This window comes from Chlorocebus sabaeus, chromosome 24, assembly GCF_047675955.1.
Source record: "Chlorocebus sabaeus isolate Y175 chromosome 24, mChlSab1.0.hap1, whole genome shotgun sequence".
Classification (NCBI taxonomy): Eukaryota; Metazoa; Chordata; class Mammalia; order Primates; family Cercopithecidae; genus Chlorocebus; species Chlorocebus sabaeus.
The window spans coordinates 46,456,044-46,476,005 of NC_132927.1; the positions used below are offsets into that span (position 1 = coordinate 46,456,044).

The window sequence follows — 19,962 nt, forward strand, 5'->3', positions numbered from 1 at the left end:
GAAAGCAGTGAGCTTAGTAGGTGAGAGCTCAGCAGCCACATGCAAAAAGCAGATTTGGAGCATGCACAGAGCAGCAGCAAGAGGTGTGAGCCACCAGAGAGACTGCTGAGCACCAGGTCCCTGGTGAGGGCATTTGCTCCCATGCTTTCCCGGCTGCCCTAAGGGCTAGGAATGGAGGAATGAGGATGGGGAACCAAGTGGGTGGGTTGGTCACTCATGACTGTGTAGGATATCAGGTTATCACATCCCTTCTGTAAAAAAAGGAGTGAGAATCCAGTTATCATGAAAACTGTATAAGTTGCAACCCTGCCAGAGTGGCTAACTTATCAGTGGTAAAAATGACCATGGGGCTTGAATGGGAGCTCAAGGAAATGGGTAGCATTGTGTAAGAGTAGAACAGTGCCCAGGTCTATGTCTTCCATCCCTAACGACTTAGCTGAACTCATGCTCAGCTTCTCAGTACCCATAAGGTTTCCATGACCACAAATGCCTTCCTAGCTACCATGTTGACTAGAACTTTGACTTCCCCTAAAAGGATGACTTAGCAAAAACGTAAGTCCTGCAGAATGTTTTCCTTGAATGGTTTGTCTTTACTATAGATCTATCCTGGAGGTTAGGGCTATGGGCTCCTGCCATTTTGTATCACCTCTGCTAAGCAAAGTCCCTGCACGTGGTAGTGTTCAATTACGTTTGGCTGTTTGCTGTCTATTTTGGCAACTGTCTTTTCCATAGATCTCATGGTGCTGCATCTCTGGTTGGGTGATCTTTCTGTTTCAGAAAGGACAGGCTAAATCAGAGTCCAGGTATTCGGGAACAGAGAAACAGTCATACCAACAGCTATACATAGATGGGAGATGACAAATGCAAGGTCCCTATGTGGATTGGGAAACTGAGTTAAAGACACACCCAATACAGGTTGTCTCTAGTCCTTGAATTTGTACTTATGCTGAACCCTCTTAGAGTTTAAGATCTAAGAATTAAGGAAACTCTTGTGACACACCAAATTTTCATTTCTATGGTATCTTAGTACAGCCCCTCACTCCTTGGCTCTCAGATAAAGGTCTGGGAAGAGCTTGCCACATATTCGTGGTGTGGTTGGTGACTGATAGAGATTGCTGAGGAAGGAGTGTGTGTTGTGGGGGAACCAGGGGGGACATGTCTGTGAATTTTTTTTTTCTAAGAATCTGCAGGAATGCAACTCAGGCCTGTGATCAATCATCCTATATTCACAGCCACTAAGACATATGTGGATCCAGAGTCTGCACGATACATAAACAAGGCAGTTCACTTTTTTAGGTATCTCCCATGTAGAATTCCAAAGGTTAATGGATCAATGATTTTCCTCACTACATTGAGATAGATAAATATATATAGGCAGATGGATGGATAGATAGATAGATAGACAGATAGATAGATAGATAGATAGATAGATAGACAGACAGATAGATAGATAGATAAACAAGAGCTTGTTTATTCTGCTCCTTCCAGGAGTTTGCATGGAAGAGCTCCTCCTGGCCCCCAAGTTCCAGGGGAGATCAGAGATCCCAGCACACAAATGAACACAGGTGGACCAGACAAAGGCAGCTCTTCCAGAAAGGTCCCTGATGCCCTGGTTTTCACTCATACATGCCACCGAACATCTGGCCCATGCCTAGAGTAGTGAGAAGGCCTGCAGTCGGCTGGAATTCCATCATTCTCTGGTCATTGTCTCCATGAATCCAAGACTCTCTGCTTAGCAGTTATAGATGGGTCAGCGAGATCTGGGTAGGCCAGCTTTGACTGACACAATACCTCGAGGGTGTTTTTCCTGCTGCTGCTCATGAGAGAAGCTGGAGCTGAACTTTCCCCAGTATTGATCTCCCGGGTCAGGTGAGAGTCATTTATTCCTGCTCAGACACTCCAGGGACAAGCTGGAAAGAGCGTAGCACGGTGAGTAATTAGGAAGCATCTGGGCAGCTTGTCAAGATGAGCCCATGGATGTGGAAAAAGGAGGACCAAACAGGTCCCATTCGAGAGAGAGAGAGAGAGAGAGAGAGAGAGAGTGCTTTTCCTTTCCACCCCAAGGCTTCCAATATCCAGGCCCAGGCCCAACAGTTTTGATTATGTTGCTCAGTGTTGCTCTCAGAAGTCCACTTCTAGACTCCAGAGCAACTGTGTTTCCCAATCAGTCTCCCTTTTTTCCTTCCTTTTTTTCCAACTCCCAGCTCATCCAGAGCTTTTGATCTCAACTCCGAAGTCTGTTTTGTTTGCCAAAAATAGAGTCTCCTATTTCAAAACTAGTCTTTCATTTTTAAATGCAATTGTCATTTTTTTGACCATGCAGAGACTATGCCACTCTGAATGTTTCAGACTCTCCCATGCAGTAGTGATAATGAAAAGCAATTTCCACTGTTCTGTCTCTCACTCTGAGAACAGCGGGGAATTCTGGAAATTTGGATGGGTTTCCATTTGCTTCTGAGTCTAGACAATCAGGTTTTATGACCTTTCACCTTATGGTCTAATGTCAAAATACGGGAAGGACTGAAGAAACTGGAAATTAACTCCCTAGAAAATGTAGACAATAAAACAGGCAGCTGGGAAATTGACACATTTCTTGTTGGCACTGTTCATCTTGGCATCTTGGTCACTGGGGAGATCTGGAGGCACATCACACAGGCAGCTTGCTGAAATCCTTGTCTTCTTACCTACTCCCTCCACCAGGGTGTTGCTGACATTTCCCTGGACAAAGAATCCAGTGCAAAATTGGAAGATGTCCTCAAATGGGGATTAGCCATAGATATTTGCATTTATCTAGGTCTCCTGAAGACTTACCTTGGGTCACTCTCTGTCCTGCTGTTGGTAGAGGTTTTTAAGGGAGGCATAAAAGAAGACCCTCTTTACTGGTGGAATAAAGGCATATATGGACTTCCAACTCTTCCTCTTGTCTGGAGCCACTGCCTTCCTTCCTGTACGCTGTACAATCCTTTGTGCTGCTTTCATTTGCATCTAAGTAGCTTGGACTGTGGAAAGTGATGAAAGTGACTTACAGTTGGCCTTGGGTATCTGCTGCTTCCAACCAATTATGAATATGTGGAATAAATGCTCAAGGGAGGTGGCAATGAGGTAGGACAGGTGCTGAAGCAACCTCTGAGAATATTATTGGTGGCAGGAACTGGAAGTTGGGCAAGAATACAATGTGGAAAACAATGGAACCAGAGATAATTTCTTTCTTCCAGCACTCTTTGGTAGTCAGGCTGAGGGCAACATTTTATTGAGTGGCCAAGCAGAGAACCAGCAACGGAAAATGGAGAAGAGTTCTGCCCCTAGAGCATCAGGTATGTCCAAACCAGTGCAGGCACGGAAGTGGTCAGCTCTGCAGGAGAGTCCCCAGCAGACAATGAGAACTGACCGGTCACACTGAAAAGGCCTGTAGAGGATCCTTTGGGAATGTTGTTGCTGAATCTCTTAGAACTGTCCTCGTGTGGAAAGTTTTATGCTGCTCTTCGTCACATGAATATGAACTAGTTGCAGTATGATCACCCCTTTTTGACAAACAGGTGGATTTCACTGCTCCATTTGCTAGGAGGCTCCCAGCAGCATATCCCAGCAGCATATCTCTGAATGGGAGTATGAATGTCCTCTTGCTATTTCCCAGGAGCACCCTAACCTATTTCCACATCTATGCCTCCAACACATTCAAAGTAGTGGCTTCCAATCATTTTCTTCAAGGGAAGAAATCCTTCCTTATATCTACCCTGGTTGCAACATAATCATCCCCTGAGGGAAGAGCCCCTGGAAGGTATTCTCGGACGCATGTCCTAAGGAAAGCAGGAGATGAGGCCACTTCTCCAGTGTGGGGTGAGGGCTACCTTGGGATCTGGGCGATATGTTCACTTGCAGATGCCAAACAAAGGCAGACATCTGTGAACCTTCCAATACCTGTCTTTCAGAGATCAGCACCAACTGCACCATTTAGAGTCTCTTCTGTTGGAAAAGCCACAAGTCAACACTCCAGGCCTACCCAATGTCAGTCCTTTTCTGGGGCCCCTGGCTACGGGAATTTTCATATCTGGAACTACTTCCTTCCCTTTGGGAACTCTCACTTTTCTGCTTTAGAGGTTGCATTGTCCCAAAGTAGCCTGAATAAGGTACTTAACCTTGGGCTAGAAACAAACACAGAATGGGATGGGGTGGGATGCCCCGAGGAGGAAGAATAGCTCAGGATTCCAGATTGCATGATTACTTCAGAAGTCAACTCTCTCTCCGAGAGCTCTCAGAAGCCGTGGCCTCTGACAATTGGTACACTTTCTCATGCCACAGTCTGCCCAACTGTGAAACAGTCAGACAATACACTTACCTCCTCGAAGGGCAGAGGGGCCTATGGGCCACTCCACAAGTGAATAACCTGCCAAGCATTCAAAGGAAGTTGGGGAATGCAGCAGAAAACTGTCAAAGCATCATTGCAACCCAAGCCCCAACCCCCATCCCAGACCCTCCCACATTCAATCCAGGCTAAAGAGTGGGGGAGGGGAGCAGGGGAAGAAGGCAGGGAGGGAAATAGGCATGCACCGAATCACATTCCTTTCTTTTTCTTCTCCTCCCCACCCACCAAGGAATTTTCACATTTACAGATTACAGTGTAGGGGTGGAGTGGGGGAGAGTGCAGAAGCCCATGGCAATTGAATAATTGTAAAATTGTAGCAAAACAGGGAAATAACTCATTAGGGTAATGAGGAGTTGAGGCTGCAGTGCTGCCCAGAAGGCGGGAAAGGAGGAATTTGGAATAAGCTAAGGCTAAGAAGGCAGAGATGATACCGAAACAGGGTGAGAGCGAGAATACAGGAGGGAAAAGAATAAAAAAATCCATTGGTCAAAAAGAGAAAGGAGGAGAAGGGAAGAAAAGGAGGGAGACAAAAATATAGTTGCTTTTTCTTTCTTCTTGTTGTTTTTCAGTTTGTTTTAATTTTTAATTTTTATTTTTTTGTTGTTGTTTTGTTTTTAAAGAATCTCACACCTGATATTCCACGTTCCATCCATTTCGGTTCACCAAGGGCAATGAAGAAATTCTCTTGCCTTTCGTATTCCTCCTCATCTACTATTTTAACCCTTATGGTTTTCCTGTAGGGACAACAAGAGAGAGAGTGTGTCGACTGGGTCGGTAGATTGGTTGGTCACCTGGAGCACAGCCTTTAAAATCATTCCCCATCATTCCTGGCACATGCAGTCCAGTCCCACCATGGTGGCTTTCGACAGGACCATGGTGGATTATGCTGTTCTCAGGTAATAAATGGTCTTAGCTTTTCTTGTCTCCTTGGTCATAGTTGTTCTTATGGGTGAGAGGGGCAGGGAGCCAGGAGGCAAGGAAAGGTGGGCAAACGAAGGGAGCCAGAAGGACAGGAGGGGATGAGAAGGCAGAAGGCGGGTAATGGTGTGCAGTCATTTTAGACCTTGCCAACGTTAGTAGGAAGTGAGTCGGGCAGCACATTCCACTGGGTGTCACATGGTAACAGTGGCATTTCTCTGGGCAACAGGTAAACTACTGACCCACTGGAAATGACCCAGGGTCTTCCCACAACAGGAAATATGTCAGCAGAACCCAGGGTTTGTGTCCCTTCTTTGTATCTATACTCACTTCCATTGTGAGTTTCAGAAAGAAAATTTTAAAAGAAAAGTATTTATGAGGAAGGGAAACCAGACAGAGGAAAAGAAGAGGAAGACAGAGAGAGAGAGAGAGAGAGAGAGAGAGAGAGAGAGAGAGAGAAGAAAGGGAGGTAGAATTGTGTGATCTTCTCATTCTTTATCTCATAGGGTTTCAGCGGTGGGAACTAAAATAAATATGTATTAACCACAATATGACATAGAAATCCTTTACTATTTACAGCTGATGCACTTCTGGGAAAATGTGAAGAAAATGATGTAAATCATCAAATTCTAAATCACCTTTGGGCTTCTATCACTTAGGGATGATGTGTCCCCAAACTGGTTTCCTCAATGTGAATTATCATGGATCTGGGGCACAAGGTGATGGAAGTTTCTGTTCATCTCTGGGTATCTCAACAAAACATAGCATCTTTTAAAAACAAATCACCCAGGGAAGAAAAGGTTCCTTGAAATTCACTCCCCTCCAAAGACTGGCTCTTTGTCATTGGGGAAGTTGCCTTTTGGGCCTGGTTCTTCCTATGTGGTTTCTTCTGGTCCTTCATGGAATCACAATGGTGGCCAGTAGGCCCTACTAGTGAGCCAGAATTGTAATTTTCTGCTTTGTTTTTCTTTTTCTTCTTTTTTGGGGCAGGGGGGAGATTGGGGGAGGGGAGGCCTAAGAACTAAATGCTCTAAAGGGTAAAGAGCATTTACCTAAGTGTCTCTTCAGATCCTCTGATGGTCCTGCTACCTTCTGTGGATGTGCTTGGCTTTGCCATTTATAATGTAGTAGACTGACCCGAGGGAGTTTGTAAGGCACAGGACTTGCTGTGCATTTGTGGAGTGTGTACTTTACAAGTACAATCACATGCCACATAAAAACGTTTCACTCAATGACAGACCACATCTACAATAGTGGTCCCATTAGGCTATATACTACCATATTTTTACTGTACGTTTTCTATGTCTAGATATGTTTAGATTCACAAATACCATTGTGCTCCAGTTGCCTGCAAAATTTAGTACAGGTACATGCTGTACAGATTTGTAGCCTAGGAGCAATAGGCCCACATAGTGCAGGTGTGTCGTAGGCTATACCATCTAGGTTTGTAAAAGTACACTCTATAATGTGCCCACAATGACAAAACTGCTTAAGGACACGGTCCTCAGAATGTATCCTTATTGTTCAGTGATGCATGACTGTACATTTTTATTACCTCTTTGGGTACTTCTTTTGACATCTTTTTATACCTTGCTCATTGGACAAAAGACAAAGCTCATTGATTGTCAAGAGGCATTTTTGGGGAATATTTCTGTTGGCCCTAGATATGGGACCCCAGGGCTGTCTACAAGATGTGAGCCTGTTTTTCTGCTGCAGGAACTCTGCTGTGGGATGGGATTGGGGTGCTCTGTGACCACAGGCATAGACTGGAGGGCATGAGGGATGGCTTGGAAGGGGAAGGAACATTGCCCTCAGTACTGGCAGCTCCCTGCTCCACAGTATGATCTATTCAGGAAAGGACTTCCTGACTTGCCTATTGGAGGCCATGGGATGTATGGGGTCATTGAAGTGGAAGGCAAAGGTTCCATCCGCTCTGAGAAGCCCCCTGAACTTCTTGGGGAAGCTTCCATTTGGGTCAGGATGATCTCCACCACTATTGTAACTCTCCACCCCCACACCTGGGTGTTCTTAATAGGAAACACAGAGGAAGACAAATGGGTATTTGACCTAGATCTGGAACTCAAACTTGTACTTTCAGCTTACTCAAAGTCAGGAGGAGAAACAAGTCTTAATAGTAGCAACATGGCAGATAAGGTGGCTCCTAAAGCCTGCTTTTGGGAGGGGAATGAACTATAATCCAAATCCATTGATTCTCAACTTCCTGGGATTGTAAGTTTAGCCCCGAGAATAACTGCCCCGTGGAAATCTGTGTTGAGAGCCTGTTTGTCAGTGCTGCTCTTCTGCCTGGTGCTGGGCTATCTGGTCCCCTTTCCCCCCCAGACACCCAGCCATTCAGGAGAAGCCAAGAGTTGCACATGATACTCCCAGCATTTTGACTCTTTCTTTCCCCATACTCATTTCCTCATCCCAGAAAAATTACCACTGGTCTTGAGCATCCCTTGTATGGATGCCATGTGTCAGGCTGGCAGGTGTTAGGACAGAGCTGGGGGCAGAGAGAGGACAGAGGAGAGGGAGGAGTGAAAAGAGAGCAGAAGAGAGAGCAAGAGAGGAGACAAAGGAAAAGGAACCAGAGAAGTGGAAGATAAGAGGAGGAGGAGACAAATGGTTTGGAGAGGAAGAAACAGAAGAGGAGAAAAGAATGTTAGTGTTAGTGTGGAGGACAGGGTACTACACCTTTCTGAAAACTCATATCCACCATGCGGGGGCCCATCATCTCAATGAAGTAATTCTTGTTTTTCTCATACGCCTCATCATCAATTACCTTGATGTGAATTGTTTTGCTGTGGATGGAAAAATAAGTATCATAAGCAAGGAGTAGAGTGTGGGACAAGTCAGTCAGGAGACAAAAACAGGAAGAGAAGGAAACAGTTAAAAGATTCAGAAAGGTCCAAGTTTCAACCAACACCACAGGGGCACGGAGGAGAGTGGCTGCCCGTGGACCCCTCCAGCCTCACCGGGCTCCTCCTGGGCTTTGTGCTGCTTCATGGCGTGATCATATTTGAAGACTGAAAAGAAAGAGCTCAAGCTTCACAGGCGAGGGCTCTGAGTTCTAATCCTGGATATGCTGCGTAATCTTGGACAAATAATTTAACTGATAAACAAACAGGATGAATCACGCTTACAGCATCCCAGGGCAGTTGTGACAGCAATGAAATAACATACACATAAAGGCTCGGCCATGAAGGTCCTCTTATGTTTGCTTCCTTATCCGCCTTGCTTTTGGGACAGGGGAAAATTTTTTGACTTTTACAATCAGCTGACATTGATCCAAATGGTTTATTTCATAAGAGCAGAAAGGGACAAACTGGTTTGTGGAAATCTTGCCCAGAAATAGTAGAACTTCTCTTTTTCTGTATGGCAGTGACTATCCCAGGGGAGCTGGCAGGAGGGTTGGTGGGGCGGGGCGGTGGTGGATTTGGCTCATGTCACACATTCTGGCAATTCACAGCGGGCCTCGAAAGCTGCTGATACTGTCTCCAAACAGGCTTCTGCAGTCACAGGGATGTGCCGGCTGGATCACATTAACTCTAGGGCTCTCAGAATTACAATTCCTTTCTCAGTCCTACGACGATCTTGTGCCTAGCACAATTATATTGCTTTTCACGTTAAAAGGTATTATTTTGTTAATATAAACATTTGAAAATATATGCCAATTTTAATCACCCTGTTCTGCATTTCTTCTTCCTTCTTTCTTCCTTCATTTATTTATTTATTGGAGTTTTAAAAACAGATGTAGACCTGGATCTCTCCAGATGGTTGCTTACTGCAGGGACATTTTGGGACCAGTTCCCAGGGAAGATGTTTAGACCTCTCCTGGTGGGTGTGAGACACTGCTAGGTGGGTGGGTGTGGAGCTGGGTCTCCCCTCAGTTGTGGGAGTGAGGAAGCCTGAGCAGGAGCCCTGGGCAGTGGCCATGGGTCTGCACACCCTTTCAGACTCTGCTACCCCATGACCTGGCCTTGTTGGAGGAGACCGAGGCCTTCAGCTCCTCCTTTTATTCTTTTTTTATAAAATAGGAATTTTTACATTCTAAACGGGGACAACCTCCCTGCCCTCCTGAGCTTCCCTAAGTCACCATTAGACCTTTGGGATGTCTACGGAGCCTCCAGTGCCCACACTGTTGATCCTGCAGAATCAGATCTGGTCCTTTGATCCTGAAGTGAATGTAACAGCAGTTACCAAGACACCTGGCCCCTGCCACCCCACCACACGGACTCCAAACCCTCATCACTTGCCACACCCACCCCAGTCATGGACAAACGTGGCTCGCCACCATAGAAAGTGTGGCTCTTCGACTTGTGAAAGGCCATGCTGCTTTGGCCTTCCTTCTTCCAGGTAATGGAGACAGATTACCTGGATTCAAATCCCGCCTCCACCCCTCACTAGCTGGGTGACCTTGGGCAATGCTCTAAAGTTCTTCAAGTCTCATGTGTAAGGTCGAATAATAGCAACTACTTTGTGGTGTTCTTAAATGAAATAATTTACATGAATTGCTGGGCAGGGTTTGTGTTCCCTATTAAAAGTTTCACAAATAGCAACCATTATCACTAAGAGTAACAACAATCCCAGTTTGGTGGTTTGAGAGTAATGTGTAAGGAAAGCTTATCATCTTCAGCCATTAAGTCAGAAAACTAGGGGAACTCAATAAGTACAGTTGGTGAACCAAGAGGTGGTTCAAGCTGGAAATAGAAATCAGGTCATGAAAGGTTTGGATAAAACAGTATGATAAATCCTAAATGGACTATTACAGGGGTTTGGAATGTTAAGCATGGTAACAGAAAGCAACCCCCATATTCTCTCAAAATCTAGCCCATGGCCCTATCAGCAACGAGCTCTGGGCTGGACAAGCAACATGTCATGTGACATAGCATGACTTGTGCTTTTTTGATTGACATCTTAGGTGGTGACAAGAGATGCCATTGACATCTCATGTGGGGACAAGAGAAATGAGGACAGGTGTTAACTAGTGGCAAGAGTAACTTAGGTTAGCCAGCTAGAACCACCATCGGAGCAAGGAATGAATGGAGGAGGCAGGGTATAGGATTCTCCCATTGAGATCATCCCCAGGAAGGGCATCACTGTTGGGACTTATGGTATTACCTTGCCTGGAGGCTAGAAAAATCCCTTCCAGCTCCTGAACACTGGAGAAAGTTCTCACTTCTGCTCAAGTCACAAAGGAGGCTTTAAGTTTAATACGAGTCACCAGTCAGATCTTGAGTTTTCTTTCCAAACTTGTTCTTTCCCATTTCTGTCAATGGCACCATCATCTAATAAATTGCCAAGTCCCTAAACCTGGAATCACCCCTCTTTCTTTCCTTGCCCTCAGGCCTCCCTCTCTTCCCCAGCACAGTTAATTTACTACCACCCTTCCTTCTGCCTTTAAGACCTAGATCAAAACACCATCTCCCGGCCAGGCGCAGTGCCTCCCGCCTGTAATCCCAGTGCTTTGGGAGGCTAAGGCAGATAGATCGCTTGAGATCAGGAGCTCAAGACCAGCCTGATCAACATGGCGAAACTCTGTCTCTACTAAAAATACAAAAATTAGCCAGGCATGGTGGCGCATGCCTGTAATCCCAGCTACTTGGGAGGCTGAGGCAGAATCGCTTGAACCCAGGAGGCAGAGGTTGAGTGAGCCGAGACTGTGCCACTGCACTCCAGCCTAGGCGACAGATTGAGACTCCTTCTCAAAACAAAACAAAACAAACACTAAAAAAAAAAACAAAAAACAAAAAACCATCGCCTCTCCCTTGGACTTTGCAATAGCCTAAGAGATTTTCCTGTTCCTGCCTTTGCCCTCTGTATTCAATCCCTTCCCCACGTTATAGCCAGGGTTAACTATTAAAAATGCAACCCAGGTCCTATCATGCATCCTGTAATTGTAGCACATACAGAACCCTGACCATGGCCTGTGGGAGCTTGCATGATCCAGTCACTGTTGACCTCTCAGACCTCATTCATAACGTCCTCCCCTTGCTTGTGTGCCCCAGACACACTGGTCTTCCCAGTCTTCAAATCAAGCCCTTTCCCACCTAAGGGCAATCCCCTTGCTATTCCTTCTGCCTGGGACACTCTTCACAAGGGTCTGTGCTTATCCTGATCCTTTGGGTCTCTGAGTAAACATCACCTCTTCAGAGAGGCCTTCCATGGCCACCTTATCTAGAGGACTCCCAGCTCCACCACTTTCGGGCACTCAACACAACCTGAAGTAAGTTAGTCACTAAGTTAGGATGTAAGCTTTGCAAGTACAGAGAACTTGTCTTTTTTTAAAAGCCTGCAGCATCCAGTGTCTCCAGGCAGTCTCCCGTTCAGGGACTAACCAGACCCCACTCTGCTTACGTCCAAGATCAAACGAGTTCTTGTCTATCTGACTTGCTACAGTAGTCCCAGTGCCCAGCACAGTGCCTGGCATGCAGAACGCCCTCAATCATGACTTGCTGAGTGACTCACAGTGAATTTCTAACACACCTGAGACTTCACAAAATGAATCCACTCATCTTTTTGCAGTAAAAATATGTCATTAGACACAAAAATATTTTGAAGGCTACTTTCATGGAATGCCTGAGGATTCTCAGTGTGACAAAGAAGCTGCAGACCCAGTATCATGAAACCTAGACCCTCAGTTTCCTTAACATACCACATTTGTCTACTCCAAGGAAGATATCTCCAACAGCAACCCAGGAATATAACTTACTGGTTCAAGTGAAGGTTTTCAATTTTTTTGGGGGCTCCCCATTTCCAGTTCTTCTTCCAGCACAGTGGCAGTTACTTAATGGTCTTGGGGACAGATTATCCTGAGCAGCTACTCCTAGAGCCAGTAATGCTGTCAGAGGCTCCAGGACCTGCACCTGCCTCTCCTCCAAGCTTTCTGCCGAGGGAGGTGCCAAAGCACACAGTGTTCCCAGAACAGACCTGGCTGAGCTGCTGGGGAAAGCTGCTCCCAGGAGATCTTCTATCAAACAACCTGCAGACGATTAGGAAATGCATGTCTGGGCTGCCTGACTGGCCTTTTAAAATAGTCCTTTGCATTGAGGACATTCAAATCAGGCCTCTGATCCTCAGGGTGCTGCAAAGAGGAAGGGTTCTCCTTAGCCATTGAGTTCCTTTAGAATGAAAGTGGGAGTAAGCAGCATTTCTTAGTTGAATGGATGATTAATACATGGAGGAGGCCTTCTTTATACAGGAAGGAAGAATTCTAAGATAATACATATGTTTACATTGTGTTCACCATCAAGAGAACCATGAGAAGAACTTTCTTATTTCATTCTTCTTATTTATTTATTTATTTAGACAGGGTCTCACTCTGTCACCCAGGCCGGAGTGCGGTGGTGTGATCATGACTCACTGCAGCCTCGACCTCCTGTGCTTAGGGTGTCCTCCTGCTTGAGTATCTGGGGCCACAGGCGCATGCCACCATGCCCAGCTAATTTTTAAAAAGTTATTATTGGTAGAGATGGGACCTCACTATGTTGCTCAGGCTGGTCTTGAACTCCTGGGCTCAAGTGATCCTCTCACTTTGACCTCCCAAAGTGCTGGGATTACAGATGTAAGTCACCATGCCCGGCCTCTTATTTCATTCTCACTTCTACTGTATTAACATAGATATTATTATTACTTACATTTTATTTTATTTATTTATATTTGAGACATAGTCTTACTCTGTCTCCCAGGCTACACTGCAGTGGCATAATCTGGCTCACCACAGCCTCAACCTCCCGGGCTCAGATGATCTTCCCACCTCAGCCTCCTGAGTAGCTAGGACTACAGGTACCTGCCACCATGCCTGGCAAAGTTTTGTATTTTTTCTAGAGACGGGGTATTACCATGTTTCCCAGGATGGTCTCAAACTCTTGGGCTCGAGCAATCCACTGGCCTCGGCCTTCCAAAGTGCTAGGATTATAGGTGTGAGCCACTGGGCCTGGCCAATTATTATTACTTCCATTTTAAAGAAGAGAAAACAGACGCTCAAAGAGGTTAAGTAACTTGCTCAGTTGTACAGCTATTAAGCAGCTGAGCTGGGATTTTAGCCTATGTCCTCCTATTACACCTACAGCTTATTTCTTATGTGGGTGGGTAAGCTCTGGATATCATTCCCAAGCTGCAGCCACAGTGAGGAGGCACAGAATTTCTGCACTGAAATCCCAGCAGCACAGGCAGGTAATAAGTGGATCTGCCTCTGTATTGTGTCTTGAGTAGGTGGCCTGCTAACCCTTCAGCCCTCCCATGCCAGAAATAATCTCTGAGTACAGGCTGGGCTTCTGACTCTGTGACCTCTTCCCGCCTAATTTCTACTGAATGACTCTTTACCCTGTCAAGAAGGGTTCCCTTTCATCACTTCTAAATGTATCCTTGCTGCTCCAAGCCAGCTAACGCTCACAGAGCTGCCTTGACCCGGGGCAGCCGGACCGAGCAGGTGAGGAGCTGCGAGCCTTTCCATGGGAGCTTTCAGAAGCCTCACATCTCTGTGCTGAGTTCTTCTTGTAGTTTTCTTTATCTTCCCCGTTGGGTGTCCCTGCCCCGTCTATTCCCCTGCCAGGTTTCTGGCTCTTCGAACATGGACTGAACCCCCCACCGCTGCCTGCCACCACCAACCCAACACTGACATTTCCCCGACCCCTCTCCCAAGGTCTGAGGGGAAAGCCCCTGTTCCATGAGAAGGCTTAAGGTCTCTAATCGGTGTTCTCTTTAAAATAAGTGTGTCATCTGGCCCTGAAAGCTGTGCTTCTCAAACTTTAATGTGCACAAGAATCACCCAGGCATCTTGTTAATGTGAGGATTCTGATTGGGTAGATCTGGGTGAGGGGGGGCCTGAGAGCCTGCCTTTCTAACAAGGCCCCAGCGTGTGCGGATGCTGCTGGCCCATGACCAAAAGATCCCTTGGAGAAGTCTTTCTGTCTCTATTAAAGATCCAGGGAAAGAGGAGGAGCAGCTTGAATGCTAGTGCCAGTCAAGGATGAGGGGCTGGAGTCAAAGTCTAGCATTTCAGCCAAACACTGGACTAATTAGGTCAATTCGGACACTACATCTTGAGAGGGACTTTGGAGTACATCCAGAGTAGGGTGACTAGGGTGTTGAGAGATCTAGAAACCACATTTCAAATTAACTTACTAATATTTACGTAGTGCTTATTTTGTGCTAGGCAGAGCTCTAAGCATTTTGCTTATATTAAGTAATTTAATCCTCACAACTAACCTGTGACATAGGTAGAGGCCAGGCCAGCTGCTATTTTCTCTGCACATATTATCTCATTTAATATTCATAATGACCTAGGAGGTAGGTGCTATTTTTATCCCCATTCCCACACATGAAGAACCAGAGGACCAGAAAAGTTAAGAGACTTGCTTAAGGTTATAACTAAATAAGTGACAGAGCTGGGATCTGAATTCAGATAGTGTGGCTCTAAAGATTTTGCATCTAGCAGCTACTAATAGTGTAACAACCAATGTGTACAATTACTAAACATTTAAGTCAGCTCTTGCGAGCTGGTAGGACTCTGCTCTGGTACACCACCAACACTGTCAGATTCTCCCAATGTGTTTGAGAAAGATTGTGGTGGGAAAGAATAGTTCTGATTGATTTACAACTTACTTTGCCACATGCTAGTGTTTGCTCAAAGTGGGTAAGTGTCTGATGAAGTGAGGCAAAAATGTGCTTATTCAAAAAAGTCTTTGGGGGAAAAAAAGGCTTCAAGATTTGGCTTTTAAAAGGATTATGGGTGAGTGGGGAGGCAGAGTTTCTAAAATGGTCCCCTAAAGATGTTCTGCCCTAATCCCTGGAAAGTGTCAATATGCTGAGGTATCACTCCTGAAATGTTACATGGTACCACAGTTACCTTTAAAATAGGGACATCATCCAGGCGGGCCTGATTGAATCGCATGAGCCCTTAAAAGCAAAGAACTTTCTCTGGCTAAAGAAGAAGGGAAAGCCAGAAAGATGCGAGCCACAAGGAAGATTCAACATGCTGCTTTGGTTTGAAGATGAAGGTGTCTTGTGAACAGGAACATAGGCAGCCTCTAGGTGCAAAGAGAGGCCCCTGGATGACAGCCAGCAAGGAAATGGGGACCTCTGACTTCAAGCCACAAGAGACGGGATTCTGCTGTTGGCCTGAATGAGCTTGGAAGCGTATATTTCCTCAGAGCCTCCAGATAAGATCCCAGCCTGGCCGACACCTTGGTTTCAGCCTTGGGAGACCTTGGACAGAGAACCCAGTCAAGCCTGCCTGGACTTCTGAGATACAGAACTACAAGATAATAAATGGGTATTGCTTTAAGCCTCTATGTTTCTGACAATTTGCTACACAGCAACAGACAACTAATATGGAAGGCTTATTGATTTTATGGAGGCAGGAACCTGAGCTAAATGATCTCTTGGAACTAGCCTGCACCATCTATTTTGTGAACAGAAAGAGTGTTTCAGGGTGTGTGTGAGAGTGTGCACAGACTCCCCTTTTGCTTTGGTATCTATTCTGGACCCTCCTTTGAGCCCTCTACTGCATGCAGCTTCTACATACCTGTGACTAGCTGGACTCATCAGAGATAACCTACTGAGGATGTGGCTTCCCCTAGGGAAAGTGTAGAAATATTTTGTCTCTACTGACCGTAAAGACCTGACTGCTGGACATGTTTATGGATGTAGACCCACATATTTGAGGACTTGATGCTCATTCTGTTAATTCTGAAATGTCTGGGTTTATAACTGGGCATCACAACCCATGGGTACCCCTCTGCGCTCCTAATTATCCACTTTCCCAGTGCCTGGAGAGCGTGTTACCTGTGGCTAGAGGGAAAGAGACATCTGAGGTAACTGCATGATTATGGACCTAGGATTCAGGGTATGATCAGAGGCAAGGCAGTGCCAAAAACCTCAAAGGGATCACTCGCTCTGTTTCCCAAAGATCAGGGCAAAATGAGGGAATTTCTAATTTTTTGGACATTAGTCTTTTAAAGTAGATGCCTTTTTTTTTTTTTTTTTTTTTTTTTTTGGAAGGTTGTCACGCCTTGTCAGGTAGGTCTACAGGGTAGAAAAGATTTTAAAATCACAAAATTTTATTCTCCCCTTCCTTTCTTAGAGAATAAAGACTTAATCCTTCATCCTAAGAATTGGAAACTCTCTGTAATGTCCATCCATCTGTCCGTCCATCCACCCATCTCTGCAACCTGATCTTTTCCTTTCTTTTCTTTTCTTTTTTTTTTTTTCGTGAGAGAAAAAAAAGAAAGAAAGCTCTGTCACCCAGGCTGAAGTGCAGTAGCATGATCTTGACTCACTGCAACCTCTGCCTCCCAGGCTCAAATGATTCTCCTGCCTCAGCCTCCCAAGTAGCTGGGATTACAGGCATGCACCATCACATCCAGCTAATTTTTGTATTTTTAGTCGAGACGGGATTTTGCCATGTTGGCTCGGCTAGTCTCAAACTCCTGACCTCAGGTGATCCACCCTCCTTGGCCTCCCAAAGTGTTGGGATTACAGAGGTGACCCACTCTGCCCAGCTCAGGCTGGAATCTTACTGTCCAGAAATGCAGACATTTACTGTGCCCTGCCTCCCAAAGTGCTGGGATTACAGGCATGGGCCACCACGCCTGGCCTGCCACCTGATTTTTTCAAATTTTTCCACACAAACTCTGCACTTCAATTCTCTTCATTATGCCCCAAACACGTCATTCCTCTGCTCACCCCAAGAATCCTTCCTTCCTTCCCTCTTTCCTTCCTTCCTCCCTTCCATAATAAAGATTTCCCTTCTTCTTTGCTGCCCTATAGTGGGAAGTGCTTTATGTTACTGCTTATGTGTGTATTCACGTGAGTGGGGGTATGATGGAGTGGGCTGAGGGTTAGGAACATTGCACTATACATTAGAGGGAGGATCTGGCCTTCTTGAAAGTAGCCTCTATATGAGTATTGCCCAGTTATTCTCAAAAGGGAATTTAATCTTCAACCTTCATATCAGTGAGCCTGTGAAGGTTTCATCTCTGCATGTGACTCAGTTACTTACAGTTCCATTTGGACCCCAAGTTTGTCCTGACTCACTTCAAGGCGGCTGGGGTGGGGGAGACAGGAATATTCATGACTCCAACTCTCTCTTTTTTCTAAGTCAAGAGATGTAAATATATACACGCATGCCAGTGGTCTGGGAATAAATGATTGCTGTGCCCTGAAGTTGATAAATCCCCTTCTTGGAAAGGCAGTGAGAAGAATCTATAAAATCATTTTATTTAACAGTGTGTCTTTTCCCAGCACTGAAGAGAACAAGTGGCTGGTTATCTGATTCATGGCTTTAAAGATGTTGGATCTCTCTGTCTTGTCTTCTCTCACTGCTGGGAATCTCATTTTGAGAGAACAAATTTGATCCAAGCAGAAAAGAGAGAAGTTTGTACTGTATACACATGAAACGTTGGGTCCAAGCAAGATCTTCTAATGATTAGGAAGAGAGAGGAGCTGGCTCTTCAGGACTTGTGTCAAATGCAGTCAAAACGCCCTGCCTTCCACCCTAATTCTCTGTCCACTCAAGCTCTGAGAAAGCCCATATTTCTGGTGGATAATTTCTAGAGATCCTTGTAAATATCAAATCCAGGAAAGACTGCTGTCCTTGGGTTGAGCAGAGAAAATATTTCAATTAGAGACTTAACTGCATGGGAGATTAGCTGATTCTATAGACATTTTCTTGACTGAACCAATCAGGGACGTCACTAAAGCAGAGCTGCAGCATTGCACAACCGCACTGGGCTCCAGGCACACAGAAGCCAATGAGAATGCTGCCCCCTGGTGTTGTGCAGCGCAGCAGCACTGGATGACAGAACAGCCTGCAGGTTGCATGTTAGCTACTGTCACCATTTGGAGTGTGAATTGCGGATCCCAAAGGGGTTGTCAGAAATTTCCACCTGTGAGAATTCTAAATGACTTGTTTTCCAATTCAGAGTTCTTCCCTTCTTCTCCCAGTCAAAGGGGAAATTCTTGCTTTATACCACCTGGAGACAATGTAGGGCCCAGGCTACTGAAGGGATGGAGGCAGTGGGCCTAAGTGCTTGCCCCAGCTCGGCTGCAGGAATAGTGGATCCTTTGTGTTAATGTGACAATCTAGCCTGCTGCTAGTTTCACAGAACCTGGTGCCCTTGGAAGGAACGTAGTAGGCAAACTTCTTGGGAGATAGACTTTAAAAGCAAAAGCTGAAATTTTCACAAAGGTGGGGAAGGGAAACAGAAATCCTATTTCCTTTATGCTTAAAGGTCTGATGTTATCCTTATGGTCAAAGCAAGAGGCTGATATGGAACAGACAAGCATAGATCCAGGACTGGGATCAGGGTGAGACTCGTAAGTCAGAGGTATACCTAAAAACTCAGTAATCAAGATCAATAATATGTTAATGTAATGATTTTTAAAAGTTGGAATTAATGCAACAAATCCATGAGAAACAAAATATCAAAATGTTAAATAAAGACAGGTTCCTATCCTGCCCTTGCTGACTCACTTCATTTACCTCACCCTACCCCTAACCCTAGGGAGGCAACTCTGGTGGTCCTCTGATGCCTTGTGGTGTAATAGACAGAATGACACTAGGTAAAGAGCAGAGTCTGAGTTCCGCTGCTGCTACTTACTTACTACAGGTTCTCCTAAGCCTAAACAAGGAAGACAAGAGCCTGTTTCTCTTTTGAGATTGTTATGGGTCATGACATGAACAAAAAAAAATACAACTCTTGTTTTTGGAAACTACAGGTCTCCTTCAACTGTGTGTATGTGTATGTGTGTGTGTGTGTGTGGTGTGTGTGTGTGTGTGTGTTTACTATAACTAGGGCTTTTAGTTCACCCTCCAGAGCTAACCCCTTAAGCCTTTCAGGAAGCCAGACAACATTCTCAGCCTTTCAGGCTCTCTGTTCGTCTCTTCTGTCACTCCTCACTGGTCCTTCCTTGTCTTCTCTCTCACGAAAGGAAGTACTTGCTCTTTGCAAGAGCTCAGCTCTCATGTGCCTGCCCAAGGTTTGCCATAAGCCACATATGTTTCTTATCTTTAGACAATAGGGAGGGAGGAAGGTGGAGTGTCTTCTTTGAGGACATTGCCTTTGAACTACACTCTGGACAGGTGTTGCCCAGTTTTCTCTGGCCCTCACTTTTGCCTCCTGCCTTGTCGGGCTTGCATGAGTGGGTGCGCTTATTTGTCAGCGTGGTCCCCCTTGGCTTGGAACCCTCTTCTCTGCCACATGACTCTACTTAAACCACTTTCTCTTCTTACCTGGCCTCTTGCAATAACTACCTAATTTATCTCCCTGCTTCCATTTCTCTTAGCCTGTTATGGTCCATTCTCCCCTCAGCTAGAGTGTTTAAAAACAATTTTTTAAAAGAAAATTGTAACATGCTGCTCCCCTACTTAAACCTTCCATAGGTTCCCATTGCACTTAAAATTAAAACTGAAACTGCACAATCCAGCCGAGGAATTCTGAAACTTTAGCATACTCGGAATCATCTGGAGGGCTCAATAAAACACAATGCGGGGCCCCATCCCAGAGTGTGTGACTCAGCAGGTCTAGGTAGGGCCTGAGAATTTGCATTCCTAACAAGTTCCCAGGTAACATGGATGCTGCTGGCTCCAGAACCACAGTGAGAACTGCTGATCAAGGCTGCAAAGCCTGACCTTGCTGTCCCCACTCCCCTACTCACCTTCTACTACTTTTCCACCA

At 45.5% G+C, this 19,962-nt stretch overlaps 1 protein-coding gene across 4 annotated transcripts in view; it reads right to left on the reverse strand.

The window, feature by feature from the left end:
• Positions 1-19,962, reverse strand: part of SLC8A3 (solute carrier family 8 member A3) — a 139,401-nt gene that overhangs the window by 11,293 nt on the left and 108,146 nt on the right. For 2 of the 4 annotated variants that reach the window (XM_007987143.3, XM_007987138.3), the window contains exon 3: positions 4,994-5,097. In XM_007987143.3, coding sequence (XP_007985334.3) covers positions 4,994-5,097 — 104 coding nt within the window. Of the gene's footprint in view, positions 1-4,993; positions 5,098-7,975; positions 8,083-11,993; positions 12,308-19,962 lie in introns of those variants that run through there. The other 2 variants (XM_073011113.1, XM_007987141.3) reach the window with 2 other exon arrangements.